The sequence below is a fragment of the Apteryx mantelli genome, chromosome 5 (genome assembly GCF_036417845.1).
Source record: "Apteryx mantelli isolate bAptMan1 chromosome 5, bAptMan1.hap1, whole genome shotgun sequence".
Classification (NCBI taxonomy): domain Eukaryota; kingdom Metazoa; phylum Chordata; class Aves; order Apterygiformes; family Apterygidae; genus Apteryx; species Apteryx mantelli.
The window spans coordinates 8,355,767-8,373,695 of NC_089982.1; the positions used below are offsets into that span (position 1 = coordinate 8,355,767).

Consider the following 17,929-nt stretch of genomic DNA (forward strand, 5'->3'; position numbering starts at 1 on the left):
ATGGTGGTTCTGGTTGACTTAGTGGTCATGTTACCATTTGATTTTAGGTGGAAAAGTTACACTGGGTCATTTTGTCTTGTTTTGATATTTATAGTGCAAGGCGATGGATGAGAAAGAAACTATGATAGAAATGAGTCTGGGACAAAGTGTAGCACAGGAAAGCTCAGTGGTAGAGTGCTTCTTCAGAAAGAGGCTTGGAAGCATGAAGACAATCTGTTTCCTTGACTTTTGCGGTGTTCCTGAAAATGGTGTAGCGAGTTGGAGCTGCTTGATGTTTAAACATCAAGATGGTTTGTTCGCTGTCAGCTGTTGTAGAAGCAGATTGTATGTGGAGTTACGATTCTACCTGTATTTTTGAAGGAATGTTGTATATTCTGTTAAGCAGTGACAGAAGAATAACCAGCACAAGCAGAAGAAAAAAACCTGAAAGCTAGGTGTGTAGAGAAAGCAAACACTTTTTTTTTGGTCACTCTAATACAGCTTGTTTTTGATGGCTAATTTTCACAAGGAAGTAGCCCCCTGATGGATTCCCAATTTTTCTACATGCTTGCCAGCAGTCCCTGGGGTTGCCAGCAGGCTGCCAGCTCACTGGGTGTTTGTGTACAATACAGGTGTGTGTGGAGGGCTGTGCATTCAGCGATGCTACCTGGTTTTAAAGACTTTTCAGCTGACTGTCTTAGAAAGCTGAATATAAATTTTAACTTTTTTAAGCCTGAGTAAAGTGGCTGTTTATTTGCAAGAATGCTTTTTGTTCTTTGTTGCCAAATATAACTTGAGGAATTCCAGTGTCCCTCCTAATAAGGTAATATACCCACAGAAGTGGGGATAAATCACATGAAATCCAGAGAAGCCTTTTGCTTTAAAAGCTGTTCTAAACAGGGACAACTTGAGCTGACCATATCTCTGTTGATTATAGGTAGGGTTCTTTCGCAGTCCGCTCCAGGAACGCCACCAAAGACAATAACGATCTCCGAGAGCGGAGTTATTGGATCATCTCTGAGTACAACAGCGCAACAGACACCGAATAAAATAGCTATCTCGCCACTCAAATCCCCTAATAAGGTAAGGACCTGATTCTGGCTGCAGCCTTCCTGTCCATCCTGCAACGTGGTCTCAATGGAGCTCTTGGTTTTAGTCTTTGCTAGAAGCTGTTTGCAATCCTGTCGCTTCAGAGTCTCCATTGCACATCACTAGGCTCTGCTGTTAGAGGCCTCAGTTCGATTTTTGCAACTGGCTCTTTTACTGTGGTTTTAAGTAAATATGCACTACTATATTAGTTTCCCATTCCTGCCATTTCTTGCCATTCCCTAAGCATCCATTCTGAGAGCAGCTGTCCTCTCTTAGCCAAGTAGTCGGATACTATATTTTTTTTCTTAAGCCTTCATAAAAGGTCAACAGGTTGTTTTCCTTTTAAGAGGAGACCTCGATGATGTTAACAGGTTAACACTTATTAACCATTGCCTAGTGCTGCACAAACACTTTAAAATGTTATCTCTGCTCTCATCTGAAATAAGTGAGATTTGCCATGGTCCTTGCCAAATACGGAACTGAAGACTTGCACAGGTAGACAATACATAGGAAAGAAAACTTGCCTATTATAGGCTGCATTGCAGGCAGGTGTCACGGTGACACTTGAATGTTAGACTGGATAAAATTGTCTTGAGAAGAGGAATATTATTAGAGAGACGGTGAGTCTGAGGCGGGAACCAAGAGTTGGGGATGTCTAGTTCTTCTTGGATGCCTATTTATTTATATCACATGCACTGGTGTAAGAATGAGGATTTTCTAAGTTTAGCCATGCTTTATCTACCTAGCGTTACACAAATGTGGAGCAAAGGACTTTGAGAGTTACAGTTACTGAGGCAAAGCATAGGGAAGAAACAAGTTAAATCTTACTGGAATAAGAATTCACAGAGGAGTGTGGCGGTGGGGAGGCTCTTAGAGTTACATCTTGATTTTACTGCAGAAGAAGAATTCTGTGTATCATTTAAGAACAAATGTTTTGGGTTCAGAAATAGGGAGCAGTAGGAAGTGGGAAGTTTAAAACACAAAGAAGAAAAGCAACCCTGGAAGGGACGCGGGTATACAGAATATTGTAACGTTCCACTCTAGAGAAAGCTGGTCAGAAAGCTGGGTCTCTCCAGGAATCTGAAAAGGAAACCAGGAAATAGTCATGAAGTTCTTCTGTTTTGGCTGAATTAATAGAGTATGGTGAGATCATGGCTCCTTTTTGCTCCCCTCATTTGAAGTTTCTGTTTATGATGAAGTAGTCATAGTACCGCTTATAAAGCTACTTTTTAGAAAATCCATTCATGGCAATGCTCAGGCTTCAGTGACAGAGTTCTCTTAAAAACAAAACAAAACAAAAACAATAAAAAAAAAACCCACGCGGGAGCCCTAAAGGCTTTCTGAAGGTGCCTTTGGCCTTGAAACTGTTAATGCCTTTAAGTTTCCAACATGCATCCACATGTGCTGTGGTTCAAAGGAGAAGTCTGTTTGAGTTTTGATTAAATACAATGCCCTTGTTTACAGTGAGAGCTGGAGGTACTGGCTGAGACCTGTACCTCTTTCCTGAGGAGGGGGACGTATATGTACAGGGTATTGTTTACTGTCCAGAGATTTAAACCAGCTTCTTTGTTTTGCCAAGCAGCTAACAGTGGTGTCAGTGGCCTCCCAGCCTCCCAACTCCCCCCAGAAGACGGTGGGCGTCCCACTGAATGTAGCTTTAGGACAGCAGATCCTCACAGTGCAGCAGTCTGCACCCTCTTCCCCTGGGAAGGCCATAGTCAACCATACAACCGCGCAGGTACAAACTGGCTTTTGTTTCGTCTTCTAGCATGTCTGTGTCTTGTCTCATCACTTGGGGGAGACTGGAGCACCAAACTGCAAACGTGCAGCGGTCGGTCTGTCCGTCCCAGGGTGTTCTTGTCATGGCATTTGCTTAAGCGCTGGCTCCAGAACTGCCCTGAGGAGCAGGCGCTTTTCGTGTCGAGGGGTGCAAACCACCACCAGTGCCTTCGAGGGCATGCAGTTAGAAAGCACTTGCCAACCTGCAAAGTCTTGTGTGGTTCAAGTACTCACCTCTGTGTATTGAATCTCCCAAGTCATCTGAAAGTCTCCCTATGACACTAAGAAGAGTTCTTCAGGTGCTTAATTCTCTTTCACCTGTGAATAGGGTTTGTATCCCACTGACCACAGCTGCTTTCCGAATATTTCTGAGGCTGACAACAGAGTTCATATTCTTGTGGCAGAGGTCTGCATAAGCAAGACGCTGTGGTCGGAGAGCTGCAGAATTATAAGTTAACAACTTCTGTGTCTCCATTTCTAGAAAAATGTCAGGGTCTTCCATATTAGCGTGGATAAATTGATTTGCGTTAAAGAATGAAAACACAAAACTGAAGTCTTTCCTAAACTACGGTTCTTATTTTCTCTCTCTTTTGTAATCTTATGTGAATCTATTTCTATCTTAATGTCTGTATTCCTAAATAAGCAGGGTGGATATAGTCAGGAGTGAATGGAGTTGCATGTACAGCAAAAGACCAGGTACTCGGACACATTTTGGCAGTCTTGTCTTACCTTTAAGTGTGATAATTGGATTGGTGGTTTGGGGCCTTAGACTCCACTATGATTTCTGGTTTTGTGTGTGAGAGATAAGGAAAGGTTGTCTTTTTAAAACAGTTGTTAAAACATTAATCATTCTAATGCAAGCACCCTAAAAGACAGAACTGAGATGCCTGCACGGTACCTTGCTTTTTTTTTCCCCCCCCGCAAGATCTGATCCAAAGCTCTCTGAAACAACAGAAGGGTTTCCCCTGTCTTCGCTAGGCTTTGCTAGCCCTTTGAAGAACTGCCATTTAAATTTTATAATTTTCCCAGTTGTCCTTGGATGGCAGCCAGTAATTCATGTACTAGAAGGAACTTTGCCCACGCTGGTCTCCCTGTGATAACGCTTGTGCTGTGACTGTGCTTACAGATAGTGCTTATTTTGAGTTGCTATGGGCTGTTGAGGTTTCAATGTATTTTTAAAGAAATTCCAAGAAAACACCTTTTATAAAAGAGTATCCAGTAAAATACATGTAAATATAGATGCATTCTTGTAGCTGCTGAAAGTTGGGAAAATATTGTAATAAACAGTGCATAAACTCTGCTAAAACCAGGTCATGGTATCAACCAAATTTAATACTAAAATTTAATATCAATGTCAATGATGTATTTAATAACAATACTAAAATGTTTTGAGAATAAAAAGATGAGCTCTAAAAGAAATTGGATGCAAGGAGAGAGAAGAGGAATGGACCAAGGCTTGAGGTTATCAGCAGGGATGGAAAAAAGGGCCTTTCTTCATCCAACCAGTAGTGTTACAAATGCATATAAATAAAATAAGCATTTGCTTGTTACCAGTTTGTAGTTAGAGAGAAATTGGAAAGATGAAGTCTTGCAAATTCTGAATAAGCTGTTACCCCAGCTGAGATAGCAGAGATCTGCCAAACTCCCATTCCTGACCCTTTTTTCCTTTTTTCTTATTAGTTTTTTTTTTTTTTCCTGCTCTTCATTATTCTTGCTTCTTGCTTTCCTTGGCCTATCCACTCTTTCTCATCTGTTCATGGATCAGTTTATGTGCTCTGCTTCATTTCCACCTCAAGGGCTGCACAGGGACTTGTGGGTATTCATCGCAAACTGTCCAACAGGACGTATCTGTATACACAAAGATAAACCGTGCAGTAGTCGAGCACGAGCAGTTCTGCAGGAGCTCTTACCCCATGTTTTTATTAGTAGTAATGTTTTTAGGCTTGTTCCTTGCTTGATTTTGAATACAAACTGAGCAATGTTCCCTTTAGTCATCTGAAGTGTAATTTGGCAGACGTTGTATCTTGGGAAGGGGACTGAGTCACTGTACTGTGTAAATATAATTTATTTTGGAGTTTGGTGTAAAGGACTGAAAATGGAATTGAGTTTGCTTTGTTCCAAGCTTTGAGTGACATTTAATCTCTTTGCATCTCTCTTTTGCTCTGGAAAGTAAACGCAGGGGTAACTGACTTTGTTCTCGTGGATATTAGTGGTTAAGGAGTTGTTCGCTAAAAAATTGCGGGATAAATATGCTGATGTTCTGCCTTTGTCAAAAGTAACTTTAATGCTGTCTGTGTTGGTTTAATAGGCTGTGAAGTCAGCAGTACAGACCATTACAGTAGGAGGAGTGGGTACATCTCAGTTTAAGACAATTATTCCCTTGGCAACTGCACCCAATGTTCAGCAGATTCAGGTACCCGGAAGCAAATTCCATTATGTTAGACTTGTCACTGCCACAACAGCCAATAGTTCAACACCGTCTGCCAGTCAAAATCCCAGTACGAATACACAGCCTCTTCAACAAGGTAAGTGCTGGTGCTAATATGTTGTCTGAGAGGTACCCAGTAAGGTTTTCTTGGTTTGTTTGCTAAGCATTGAGATGACTACGTAATAGAAAATTTTCAAGACTGCCAGATATACTTGCTTTTGTGGTAGACTCCTATAGATTTTGAAAGGTTTCATATTCCACTGTTACCTCTGGTTTGCATGTGGAAATGCTCCTGTGTCAAAATGTTCTGTAGTGAAGCTTGAATCCTTGGAGCATTTTAGGCTGCTTTCCCATAGCTTATCAGCATTGTGGGTGACTCATGGCAAGTCCTCAATCATCTTGATGAAAAGTGTGAAGTCAGGAAAGGCCCACGTACGTCTTGCCAGGCTACTGCAACATTAAGATTTTTGGATATCAGGTGCTTTCAAAGTGCCAGATGTTTCTGCTGGTTTCTCTCTGTGCTTTCTGGAGCTCTGGTGGAATAAAAGATCTCAAACAAGGATGTGCTTTTGTGTTTGCCTGTTGACAAACGGAAATCCAGTGTTCAGAGGAGGTCTGCACCCAGACTGATTTTTAAACTGTTTGCTGTGAAACACATGCATGTGGACTTGTTTGCAAATACTTATTTACAAAGGTGTTCTTTGCATACAGTAGTGTTGATGTGTCATGTGTTTGGTCAGTTAATCTCAAAACACGGTTACAGCATTAATGAGTAGAACATAATGTAGCAAAGACACTGGAAGAATTGTCAAAAAACAAACAAACAAAAAAGTCAGTCCCAAGAGTTAGCCCCCACGGTGCGAGATGAAGAGTGTCTCTGCATTCTGTGTAGGTGAAAGTCTGGAGGACTGAACTGTGGGGTTTGAGTGAATAATGTGTGTCATGCGATGTTGTTTCTTTATCCTAGCGAAGCCAGTGGTGGTGAACGCAACCCCTGTGCGGATGTCTGTTCCCATTGTGCCAGCACAGACTGTAAAACAGGTGAGCTGAGTAAAATGCCTACTCCCAACTTCTTTTTGCCGGGCAAAAAAGATGTCCAGTTTGCAGCACTTTAATAAAATGTTTTATTAAAAAGCCTAGCCTGAACAGACAAAGATTTCATGAAGATTTCTTTTCTTTCTAGGTGGTGCCCAAACCAATCAACCCAGCTTCCCAGATAGTTACTACTAGTCAGCCCCAACAGAGACTTATTATGCCAGCCACTCCACTGCCGCAGATACAGCCCAACCTCACTAACCTCCCCCCGGGCACGGTCCTGGCACCAGCACCTGGCGCAGGAAACGTAGGCTATGCAGTCCTTCCAGCTCAGTATGTCACGCAGGTATGGTGTTAACCCAGCGAGAAGCAAGGAAACAGCACTGTTCTGGAATATACTCCTTTCCTGTTCAAGTTCTTGCTCCACAGCATAGGTTTAGGAGTTAGCTTTCTGCTTTGCTGAAATCTGGTTAACATTCAAAATGGAAAGAAATCCAAATGAAATGTTCTGCTGAGGGTTACCTGGCCTATCTGTGCAAAGGAGGAGTCTGTCAGCCCTTGGCATCACTGGTACCAACCCCATGTCTGGTTCATTTTTGGTTTTGTTACGGCAGCAGTTTATGTCCTTAAAGACTCTTACTGCATCCTTGCACTCCGCTTCCCTAAATCTTCTCTTACACCCGACAATACAATTTATTGGATCTCTCCTTGGAGGTTTGGTGTTCCAGGCAAAATCTATCCCCTTTGGGCTATCTTCAGTTGGTCCACATCGTGGTATGTGCCAACCTACTTCAGAATCTGTCCCAAAAAGAGAAAATGAGTTGAGTATAGGTAATAGAAAATAAGATAGCACAAACCAGTGTCATCTGGCAAGTTCTTATGAGTGATTTTTATTTTATTTGTTTGTTTATTTCTAAGTATGCAAAACAAACTGTGGGTCCAGGTACCCTAACAGGGCTTGTTCCCCTTAGTTATATGTATGGTATTTTTGTTTTATTTTGAATTATCTTTGCTGTGGTTTTTGTACTGAAGTGATAACATACTATTGAAAACGCAGGTACACAAACACCTTGTGAAGGTGTGAATATAGATGCTTTGTGCAAACAAGCTGAAATGTAAATCGGTTTGTTTGTTTAATTTGGTAGTAAGGGGCTTGTAGATTGAGGGAGCTACTTAAGTTATTAGTGCAGGAAGTGAAGTTGATTTATTGGGGGGGGGGGGGGTTCCTTTAGGCAAATAAGGGGGAAATGAGCATGGTTTTTAGGAACTGTTTGGCGCAATCCTTTATTTCTAGCCTCTGTCATCTGTATGGCTGTAGACACTGTAGTAGAGAACAAAAAATACTTAAAACAATGCTTTTTCTGCTAGATGTGAAGGCAAAGATTACTGCCTGGTCCAACTTCTACAAGTTTCTAAAACTGTAGTTAGAGGCATATTATTTTTCTAACGATATATGAAATGCTAATTAAAAGACTTGCTACAAATAATATTGTGTAAAGTTTAGTTTTTTCATGTTACACATTGACCTTTTGTTTTGTTAGCTACAGCAGTCATCGTATGTATCTATAGCAAGCAACACTGGCTTTACAGGGACATCCAGTATCCAGTCCCAAGCTCGGCTGCCATTCAACGGGTGAGTGTTTGGCACGGAGATTTTAAAAAGAGATCGTCCTGCAGTACAAGCTGCTGAATAAGCGTCTTGCTTCGGCACCATTTTAAGAGGGGCTTCTTGGGGGGGTTGTCCGGGCGGTGTTTTGGGAGGGTTGTCTGGGCTGTTGTTGGGTGAGGGTTTTCAGTTTGGTTGTGTTTTTTTCAAACGAAGTGTTCCGGGGTGAGGTGGTTATCTCCTGCTGACTAAAGAACACGCGTCTGTCGAACAGTTGAGCCAATCTCTTTTGGTCAAAGCGGTATTCTCCTTGCGCTTGTTCTTGTTTGGTTGCTCTTTACTCCTGTAGCAGGAAGTTGAACTGAAAGCTGCCTGTTGCTTGTTCTTCATTTTGCATCAGCAGCTGGAAACCAGGTTAGCAAGCTGGAATAGCTAGGCAATGCTTGACTTTGCTGGGAAGGGATGCCAGATTACACAAGAGCTAGATACTCAGCCCCGGTAGAAATCGAACCAAACAGAGAAACAGAACTAAAGCCCAAAACGGACTTGATAGGAGGTTTGGGGTGTGGGGGTTCCCCCCCCCCCCAGTCTGTGTTTTTCCTTAAAGGATGGAAATAGCAGCTAATATGGATTTATTTATTTTTTTCCCCCCTTCCCTGCCCCAGTAAGTTTAGCTGTTCTGCAAAGTCCTGCTGCATTTTTGTTTTCCGGAAATTGTGTATGCAAAGGTAGCTTTCATTGCTGCGACCTAAACTGTGATGCAAACTAATCCCAAATCCAGATGCAGCTCTTCAAATGAATGGGTTTGATTTAATCTCCTGGTATTATGTGCAGAAATTGCTGGATAGGGATGGACTGAATCTCGTCAAAAGTGATTAGTAACACAAAATCCTAGTTTTTAAGAGTAGTTAAGGCCAGTCTCTGCTATAAAATTCTTTTTTTAAGCTGAATGCCATGTTTTGGCTTACTTGCTTGTTGTTCTGGAGCTTGTAAACTTTTTTTAATTCCAACTTGTACAAAAGGAAAGGCACAATCATACTGTGTGAACCTTGGCTGAATGCAGCCCCTCCTGTGTTTAGAGGTGTTCTGGGGAGTCTTTGCTGGTTGCGGTTAGTAGTTACGATTCTTTGTTTAGCTTTAAGCCTTATTGCTACGTTAGGCATGCAGCTAGATCTGCAGCAAATAACCTAGCTCTTTCTGGGTTGGAAAGGTATCTTTTATGGTAGTTACATAAACAGTCAGCCAAAAACCTATTGCAGGGGGACTGTAAAGGTTTTCCCGTGTTTGTATTATGAGCCACGTATCTGAACTTAAAGTAGGAAGAGACTGAAGTGTGTGTATAAATAGTTACACTTTTGTTTTTTTCCAGAATAATTCCCTCTGAATCTGCAAACCGCCCCAGGAAGCCTTGCAATTGTACAAAGTCGCTGTGTTTGAAACTGTAAGTACAGCTTGTTTGTTTTTAAGCCTTTGATTTTTGACATTGCATGTTTATGCCAGGAGTCACAATACAGTGTTTTTAAGCATATGATAAACAGTAGGTCCAGATTCTAATTTAAGGTGGTTGTTGATCAGTTCAGTGGAGATGGTGCAGTGCATGTGCCATTTGAATGAAACAGAGTGGAAATTGTGGGCTATATGTACCCCAACATTTCATAAATTTCTAACCTTGCAGCCTTGTGCATGGTGGAGCAATTTTATTCGGCATTTGGACTTGCTTTGTGGTTGCTATGAGTGGAATTACATCCTGCAGTATCATCAGTGGGCGTCTACTAAAACGTCAATAAAGCCATGCTGTGTTAAGTAGCTCAAGAAGATAGCGCTGTGTATTTTTTGAAGTGTAAGACTAGATAAATGTTTTTTCACTGATAGGCCTAAGTCTTGCTCATCCTCATGAGATATTTTGCTATTTTTTCAATGCCTTTGTACCAATTTGGCAAAAGAGCATTATGATTTGAGGAGATGCTAAGTTTTCTAACTTGAGGCCAAGTTAGGTTATCGACTTTGGAACAGTATCAGGAGGAGATAGTAAATTTGTGGCTCCCTGAATCCTAGACAAGGAAGTGGAAATCAGTGCTGCATTACTCAGAGGGAAGGTGATTGAGTAGTATCTGAATCCAAGTTAAGAAACATATGCAAACTTTTCAGCTTGGGTTTCTTTTAATATTATGCACATCACATCTGTGTGAGAAGGTGTGCCCTGTACTTCCTAGCCTCAAAACTGCCTGTTGCACGGAAGACATGGTAAATGGGAAGATGTTTAAGCTCTTGGTTCAAATGTTTTGCAGCATACGTGACTTTTTTGCTCCTGAACGATCTGGAAACTCTGTTTGGGAGAGTAATGGCATTTCTGATAATGCTTTGTGCCCTTCAGAATGCTGTTGGAAATGAACTTTACTTGTGATGTACTGTAATTATACCTTTAAGTGGCTAGGCATCTGTGCAGAGCACATGGGAAATTCACTCTGGCAAAGGTGTTTTCTCACCAGCAAAACTTTCCCCTGTTTGGAAGGGGAGTTATTTTTCTCCAGGTGCGTATTTAAGGTAGGCATGTAGCCTATTTTACAAATAAGGAGACTTGATCAGAGAAGTGATTTACTCAGTGATGCTCTGGAGAGATGTCAGCCCTGTTTTATTTTGAAGCCTAGAGCCATTCCAGTACTGAATTTTCAACAGAACAGAAAGAAGAACTATACAGGTTGTAAAAGCTTTTCATGTAGTTTGTTCCTGGAACAATGCAGGATGCTAAAGATCAGCGAAACACAATTTGACCAGATGAGGATTATGGCCGACTCTGGAGCAACCCTGTTGTGTTCTTTGTGATGTTACAGAAGTCCTGGGTGACCCTAGGCAAGTAGTAGGAAGTCAGTTTGGCAAGGAATTGAGGCTCCTAAAGATGAACATACACTCCCACCAGGGTTTCAAAAGCAGCTATAGATGATGATCAGTGATTTCCATTTGCTTCAGCTGCGGATAGTCCTGGGCCTGTTGAAACCCACCAGAGTTTCGCTTGGCCCAAAGCTATGTCTGAGCTGGGGGTGAATGTGGTCCTGCCCTATATTAGCTTTGGAGGGGGTGAGCAGAGATACGTAAGAGACAGGGCAACATGATTGGCTTTTCCTGTAAATGTTTTGCTGATTTTTAAGTCACATAATTGTCCCTTTAAAAAGTCTCTGATAACTACAATTTTGTCCTCATTCATAGCTTTTCTCTAGTTGCCTCTGCTTCAAAGCCTATGAGCTGTACCACTTTTTACTCTTTTTCTCTTCTTCCATCTCTGCTTTTGCTAAATCTAACTTCAGTTCAAACTTGAAAACATTTTTTGGGGGCAAAACTAACAAAAAGGGCTTATCGCACTAATGGTCTGGTACGTCAGTTGTGGTGTTAGTTGGCACTCCAGTCCCTTGCCTTGTGTTTTGGCTGTATGAAAGCTCGTGAAGGCTGGCTTGACCTGGCTGTGACGTAGCTGTGGCAGGACGGCGCTCAGCATGGGGCAGCCACCAAAGATTGCACTAGGACAAAGTCTCACCGCTCTCGCTATGCTGCTACTGGGACGTGAGCTAACTTTGTTAACATCAGCTCAAGCAGACACCCTTGAGCTGTAGCTATGCCTTTAGATCGCAGCTTAGGTGTGTGCTAGAGGTTTGAGGGCTTGAAATGGAGCTTATGCCATTCTTGAGTGTGGATTTTAGCATAGGGTGGCCGAGGCCTTTACTGGTGTATTTGGGTATCACCAAAATAGAAATTTCTGCTACTGCCATCAGCATTAATGCTCATATAATGGTTCATGTTTAGAAATAATCTTCTGCATCTTCCATTTCAGGTATTGTGATTGTTTTGCAAATGGTGAATTCTGCAATAACTGCAACTGTACAAATTGTTATAACAACCTGGACCATGAAAACGATAGACAAAAAGCAATAAAGGTGAGCAGTCTTTTTTCTCTCCTCCTAAAGTCGTTGAACTGAAAAGCGTGTTCCCATTCGTACAGATTTCGGCATGTTTTTGAGTAGCACTGAGATGGGACGGCTGACCTTTTGGTTTGCCTCTGTGTGCAGCTGGGATGAAAGCAGTAGCTTGGGCCTGGTAGAGCTACAGGGTGCGGTAGGGCTGGGTACATAACACCCTGATCTCCTTCCACCTGTACAGGGCTTACAGCTCTCTCATCGCGCCTTTAAATTCTGCTCCCCGCGTGCAGTGACTGATGTTTTGAGTCTGCATTGACAGGCCTGCCTGGACAGAAACCCTGAAGCCTTCAAGCCCAAAATAGGGAAAGGAAAGGAAGGAGAATCGGATCGGCGACACAGCAAAGGGTGTAACTGTAAACGCTCGGGATGTCTCAAAAACTACTGTGAATGTTATGAGGTACAAAGCATTATCTTGTCTTAAAGACACTGGCTTTTCCCTTTGGTACTGTGACTTCTCAGCTCTGCTTTGTCACTTAAGTCCTGTTCCCCTACTGAAACTGATTGATATTTTGACTATATTGCCAACATTTGAAAAGTTGTTTGACTAGTACCCAGATCATGTCTTACTGTTGTCTGTATACTTTGTAAATAGTGTTTGTATTTAGTATGCAGCAGGGAAATCACTTCTCATTTTGCACTGGACAATCTAAGACTTCATTCCAATATTGCAACAATGGTTACGTTGATGTTTTCTTCCAGCAATTTGCACATATAAAGCAGTGTATATTGCAAAATTCATTGCTTCTCTTACATGAATTTAATTTTAAAACATGTAGCAACTTTGTACTCAGACTTGGGTTTGTCCTTTACTGAAGAGCAATATTTCATAAATAAATCTATGGCACCATCTGTCCAGGAGCTCAAGCAGTTATAACAGCATCTCACACGTGCTGTGTGAGGAGATGGAATGTATGTCTTTGGAAGCCAAAGGCAAAAATTTTGTTGTTTCAGCTAAATGACCGTTTTGTGGTTGTAGAGATGGGGGCAGACTGACTTCTCTCATAGTCTAACTACTTAGGTTGAATTCCACTGAGAACAGTAGATTTGAGGGCCAGAAAGGGATGATGGTGAAACCATTGATTTGCATTTGACGCAAGCATTGGTTCTGGGAAGATGTCTCACCTTGATGTGAGAACTTAGAGTAAACCTCAGTGGTTTCCTCCAGTGGATAATTGGTAACAGACTAAAACAGAAACACCTCTTCCCTGCGGTTTGTCATAAAGCGGGTCAGAATTGCAACTGGTATCTCACGACCTGTTTGTTTCTTTCAGGCAAAAATCATGTGTTCGTCCATATGTAAATGCATCGGCTGTAAAAATTTTGAAGAAAGTCCAGAGCGAAAGACATTGATGCATTTAGCAGATGCCGCAGAAGTTAGGGTCCAGCAGCAGACAGCTGCGAAGACAAAGTTGTCTTCCCAGATCTCGGATCTGCTGACGAGGCCAACACCAGCACTCAGCAGCAGTGGGGGAAAGTAAGTTTACGCAGTCCACCTTGTCACTTGTTTCTAATGTGATTTTTATGATGTATATGACAGCTATGTCCCTGTCACCTTTGAATGCTATCTATATAAGCATTGCTGTAGCACCAAGAGCACTGGGGCGACTGGAGCCTTTTGTTCACACAACGATGTTTTCTATGGATGTGCCAAGCTTGGCTGTGTTCAAGTGTGTAACTGAGTGTTGTCTTCTGGTTGCTCCTATGCTGCTGGACAGCATGAAGTACAAGTGTCTCGTTTACTTTGAGGATGTAATCCTCAAGCTGCCCTTACAGGGAAAGACTGGAGAATTCTTCTGTGTATCTGTGCATTTTGAAGTCTATCCAGAAATGGACATAGGTGGGGGCAGGCACAAAGCACAACTGCCCGCCAGTTCATTTCCCTGCGACTGGCTTGTTCGCTGTCTTTTGGTTAAAGGTTGTCGCAGGGCTCTGGGAAGCAGTGCGACAGAGGAGCCCTCATCAGTCCTCCTACCAGCAACTTGCTCAGTCCTGGAGTTAGGGCTCCTGGCAGGAAGGGCAGTGAGGGAGGAGTAGAGAGGTGATCAACGTTCTTCTTGCTTTGCACTGTGACGTGACCTGAAAGGGGACATCTGTAAGACTTAAAGCTGCAGTGCTTTGGAGGGGGTGCTGGTGCTTTGTGGATTCTTGCAGTAAGTGACTGGATTTTTATTTGTTTCAGGCTGCCCTTTACGTTTGTAACCAAGGAGGTAGCTGATGCAACCTGTGAATGCCTTCTTGCACAGGCGGAGCAAGCGGAGAAGATGGGCAAGTCGAAAGCTGCAGCAGAGCGCATGATCCTGGAGGAATTTGGACGCTGTTTGATGAGAGTTATTAACTCTGCAGGGAAGTCCAAAAGTGACCCTTGTGCCATGAACTGCTGACTCGTGCACATGAGCTACAACAAAGCGGACTGAACAGAACATTTAAGGCACAGGGACACTTTGGTTTGGGGCAGAGGATTTAATAATATTTGTTAATTTGGTGCTTGTTTTAAATTGACTTGCATAAGGTTGAAATGAGAAATTCTTTTATAACAAGATGTAGAGTCTTTTAAATCTTAGCTAAATCCTCTTCTACTTATGACGATGCCTAAAGGTGAATTTTTCTTCCTGATGTTGTACAGCTTTTAACTAGGGTTTCCTAAAAGTTGGATGTTTTCTTCCCGTTCCCCCAAAATAATTGCCTGAAGGGCATATATAAATTATTATAATATATATTATTTACTGTGTATGGAGTTGCATCACGTTGTGCATATAGGAAAACACAGATGCTGACAACAAACAGATCACACTTTTGGCAACAGGCCCGTAATACAAAGAGGTATCAGTGTATCCCAGTTAATTCTGAAAGGAAGTCCGTAAAAACGAACATCTAAATGGACAGTAGTATCTGTATTGAGGACCGGATACAGCACGTTCCTTTAGTGTATACAGCAGTGTGAAATAGGCAGGCAGTAACGCAGAGGGGTTACTTGCACGTTTAGCAGTGGGCAGGTGGCTAAGAATCTCACTGAATCTCACAGAGCTCTGAGGTAGATGAAGCTAACGGTTTTTTGCTTGTTTGCTCTGAATGATAAAATCTTTGGAGAGAGCTCAAGTGTTTTCTAAGTCGGAATTTGAAGGCTAAGACAGTGGCCTGTTTTCAAAAGTGAGAAAGAGCAGCCATGCCGTAACGCTAGGCTGTCTGCCCAACAACATACAGTGTTAGCTTAAGTGACAAGCAGGTGGATGCTGTTGTGCAGGTAAAGCTTGGTGCTCAGAGGTCTTTTTTAGCAGCCGCATCTGTCAATGGAGGTAGGAGGACTTAGCAGTCCATTGCTTTTTCTAGGATCAAGCTGTTACCCTGGAGATGTATTTCAGCCCTAGAGGCTGGGGTAACGGGATACAGTAGAACCACAGTTGTCTTGATGAGGACTTGAGACAATCTGCATCCAAATTGACCTGTGAACACGTGTGGAGATCATGTTCAGCCTGGTTTGTGGATCATCTTGTTGCTCCTTCTCTCTAGGTTGTCTTGTTGGCAATTTATTGGTTTAAGGTTTTTAAGTGGTGTTTAGAATGACCATGAGAGCCGTGATCATACAGGATGCTAGCACAGAATCAAGACTGCTACCAAAACAGACATACTGATCCTTTGACAAAAAAAAAAAAAAAAAAAAAAAAGGAGGAAGAAAAAAATGAAAAAACAAATCAACTATAGCTGTGTATAGACTAGGGTGGGGAGTTTTTTCAGTATTTGTTACAGGCAATCTCAGATCACATTTTTGATAGTGGAACACATTTACAAACTGAACCTGGTAAGTTATTTACCTAAAAGTAGCATAATAACCATGTTTAACCCCAGGCATTTTTATTAACTGTCTTACTGCTGCCTGAAAAAGATTGCTAGGTTTTTCCAAAAGGGATTTTGTATTCCTTGAGTAACTGTAAATACAGAGATACAGCAGAGCTGCTCTTCTGGGTTTTTGAACAGGGCCAGGCTGGGAAGAGGTAGGGACTAGGCAAACCAGCAGCAGAGCCGAGTGCCTACGTGAGTGATGGCAGCAGGACGGGAGGATGCTTCCGCTCCGTGGCTTCACCCCGTTCTCCTGCGCACTGAGCGAAAGGCCCTTTCCCTTCAGCCCATGTTTGGTGCCCCTCAAACTGCTTCCCGAGGTGCCAGGGACCAGATTTGGCCTGCTGGTCACCATTTGAAGAGCCCTGTCGTGTAATAGCATCTCCCTGAGCATAAATAGCAAATATACTTGTGCAAATCTCTGAAAAGGGAATCCATCATTCATTTAAGTAATGCCATTTTTTTTTCATAATTAGGACTTGGATTTATTAAAAGTCAGTGCGGTAACTTTACATGTAGATAGTGCAGATATTCAGTTTACTTCTAGTGACCTAATATAGTATGTCCAGTAAGATTTGTATAAATGTAAATTAGTGTAAGTGAATAAAGTAATACCTACTTACGTTATTTTTCAAACAGATTGCAATATGCCTTCTTTTGTTTAGACTTCAATCCGTGTTAATTTTGTATATATTCTGTGTCTTACTCTAAATTGCACCTTTTGTGATGTGTATTTATATACAGTGTGCAAAAACACTTGTGAAATTTAGATTACCGTTGTAATTATGTATGATGGCATTGCTTGAGAATATTTTGCTTGTAAAGACTTTGAAGGTGCAATCAAATGCTCTTAGTTCTTTTATTTTGTTTTGAACAAGCTTTCTCAAACATTAAGCTTGGATCCCTCTCTTCCCCCCTCCCTGGTGTAGTATGTATAAATTGGTTTTTGTACTTCCTTAGCCATTTGCATCAAACTGCTGGACAAGATTTACAGTCAAGTTCATCCAGTTACATAAAATAATTGGGAAAGGGGCAAGGGTTCATTTTCTAGTTCTGTTTACATCTGAAAGTAGAAAAATTAAATTTATATTTACTAGACCTATTCAAAGAATACACTTTTCTATATTGTAAAGATAAAACAGTCAGATAAATCACAAAGAAAAATAAACATTTATACTATTCTGTAAATATGATCTTTTTGCACTCCTTTCCTTGAGCGCTGGCAAATATGCAGTAAAGATTTTCAAGATTATCAAAACAATAAATCCGTTATCACTAGGCACAGTTTTGATGCAAGTACTGGCTTACTTTTTGGTACGTGAATCTTACTGGAGATAAACTCTTGGTTACTTGTGTACTTCCATGCATAGCAATGGCTGTGAGGCCCAAAGTTACAGGTTGCAGAGCTTGAAAGCTGTCAACCAAGCCAACACTAGGTAGCTGAACCCGCATGTTAATTTATTTTTTTTAATTCTTTCATGGGGAAACTGTAGTTTTTTACATGTGCTGGCTGGACAAAAGTTAGACTCAGACTGAGAAGGAAGATCTGCAAGGCTGAACCCGTAGGCCTTTCTGCAGTCCCCTTGAAGATAGCGGGGTGCCACACAGCTGCTTGCAGGACCCAGGGCAAAATTTCCAGGCTGAGCTTTGGTGAGAGCCTTTGAATAGGTAGTAGGAGACAATGTACCGTTTGGGGGGGGGCTGGGTCTTTTAAGTCTTGGGGAAGAGTTTTGTGGCCAACCCCATAATGTTACATTACTTGCTTGCATTAAGGAATGGGAATCAAAAAGAGAGCTTGTCCTCTTATTACTTTTCTTTTTTATTCTCGTGCCTCTGATTTCTCAGGAAAAATATCGGGATGGCCAAAGCGAGTGAAAAGGGGATGAGGTTTTACATGTGCTTGAAGATGATAAACTTGAAATTGAGGTGATGGAGAGGAAGCAATAGAAGGATCCAAAGAAGGAATGGCACGCTCAGGGAGACTTGGGGAGGGTTTGCACAGACCCCAGAAGGGGCATGGTGTTGCTGTGAGGAAGGATGCTCGGTGTTTCACAGGCGAGCATCTGGACCAGAAGTGGAGTGGGCAGAGAAAGCGCTGCCTGAGATACATGGTGGGAAAAGGAGCGGCAGGAGGAATCACCTGGTCATAGTGGTGGGGTGAGAAATGCTGAAAAACTCCACTGAAAGCTGCAACTTTGTAGTGTGAGTACA

At 42.0% G+C, this 17,929-nt stretch overlaps 1 protein-coding gene across 3 annotated transcripts in view; it reads left to right on the forward strand.

Moving 5' to 3' along the window:
- Nucleotides 1-16,906, forward strand: part of LIN54 (lin-54 DREAM MuvB core complex component) — a 34,614-nt gene extending 17,708 nt beyond the window's left edge. For 2 of the 3 annotated variants that reach the window (XM_067297423.1, XM_013957397.2), the window contains 11 exons: nt 917-1,062; nt 2,651-2,806; nt 5,156-5,372; nt 6,243-6,316; nt 6,459-6,656; nt 7,852-7,943; nt 9,286-9,357; nt 11,740-11,842; nt 12,144-12,281; nt 13,156-13,358; nt 14,064-16,906. In XM_067297423.1, the coding sequence (XP_067153524.1) occupies nt 917-1,062; nt 2,651-2,806; nt 5,156-5,372; nt 6,243-6,316; nt 6,459-6,656; nt 7,852-7,943; nt 9,286-9,357; nt 11,740-11,842; nt 12,144-12,281; nt 13,156-13,358; nt 14,064-14,265 (1,601 nt within the window). In that variant the 3' untranslated portion in view covers nt 14,266-16,906. Of the gene's footprint in view, nt 1-916; nt 1,063-2,647; nt 2,807-5,155; nt 5,373-6,242; nt 6,317-6,458; nt 6,657-7,851; nt 7,944-9,285; nt 9,358-11,739; nt 11,843-12,143; nt 12,282-13,155; nt 13,359-14,063 lie in introns of all 3 variants that reach the window. The other variant, XM_067297424.1, reaches the window with a different exon arrangement.
- The last annotated feature ends 1,023 nt before the right edge of the window (nt 16,907-17,929 follow it).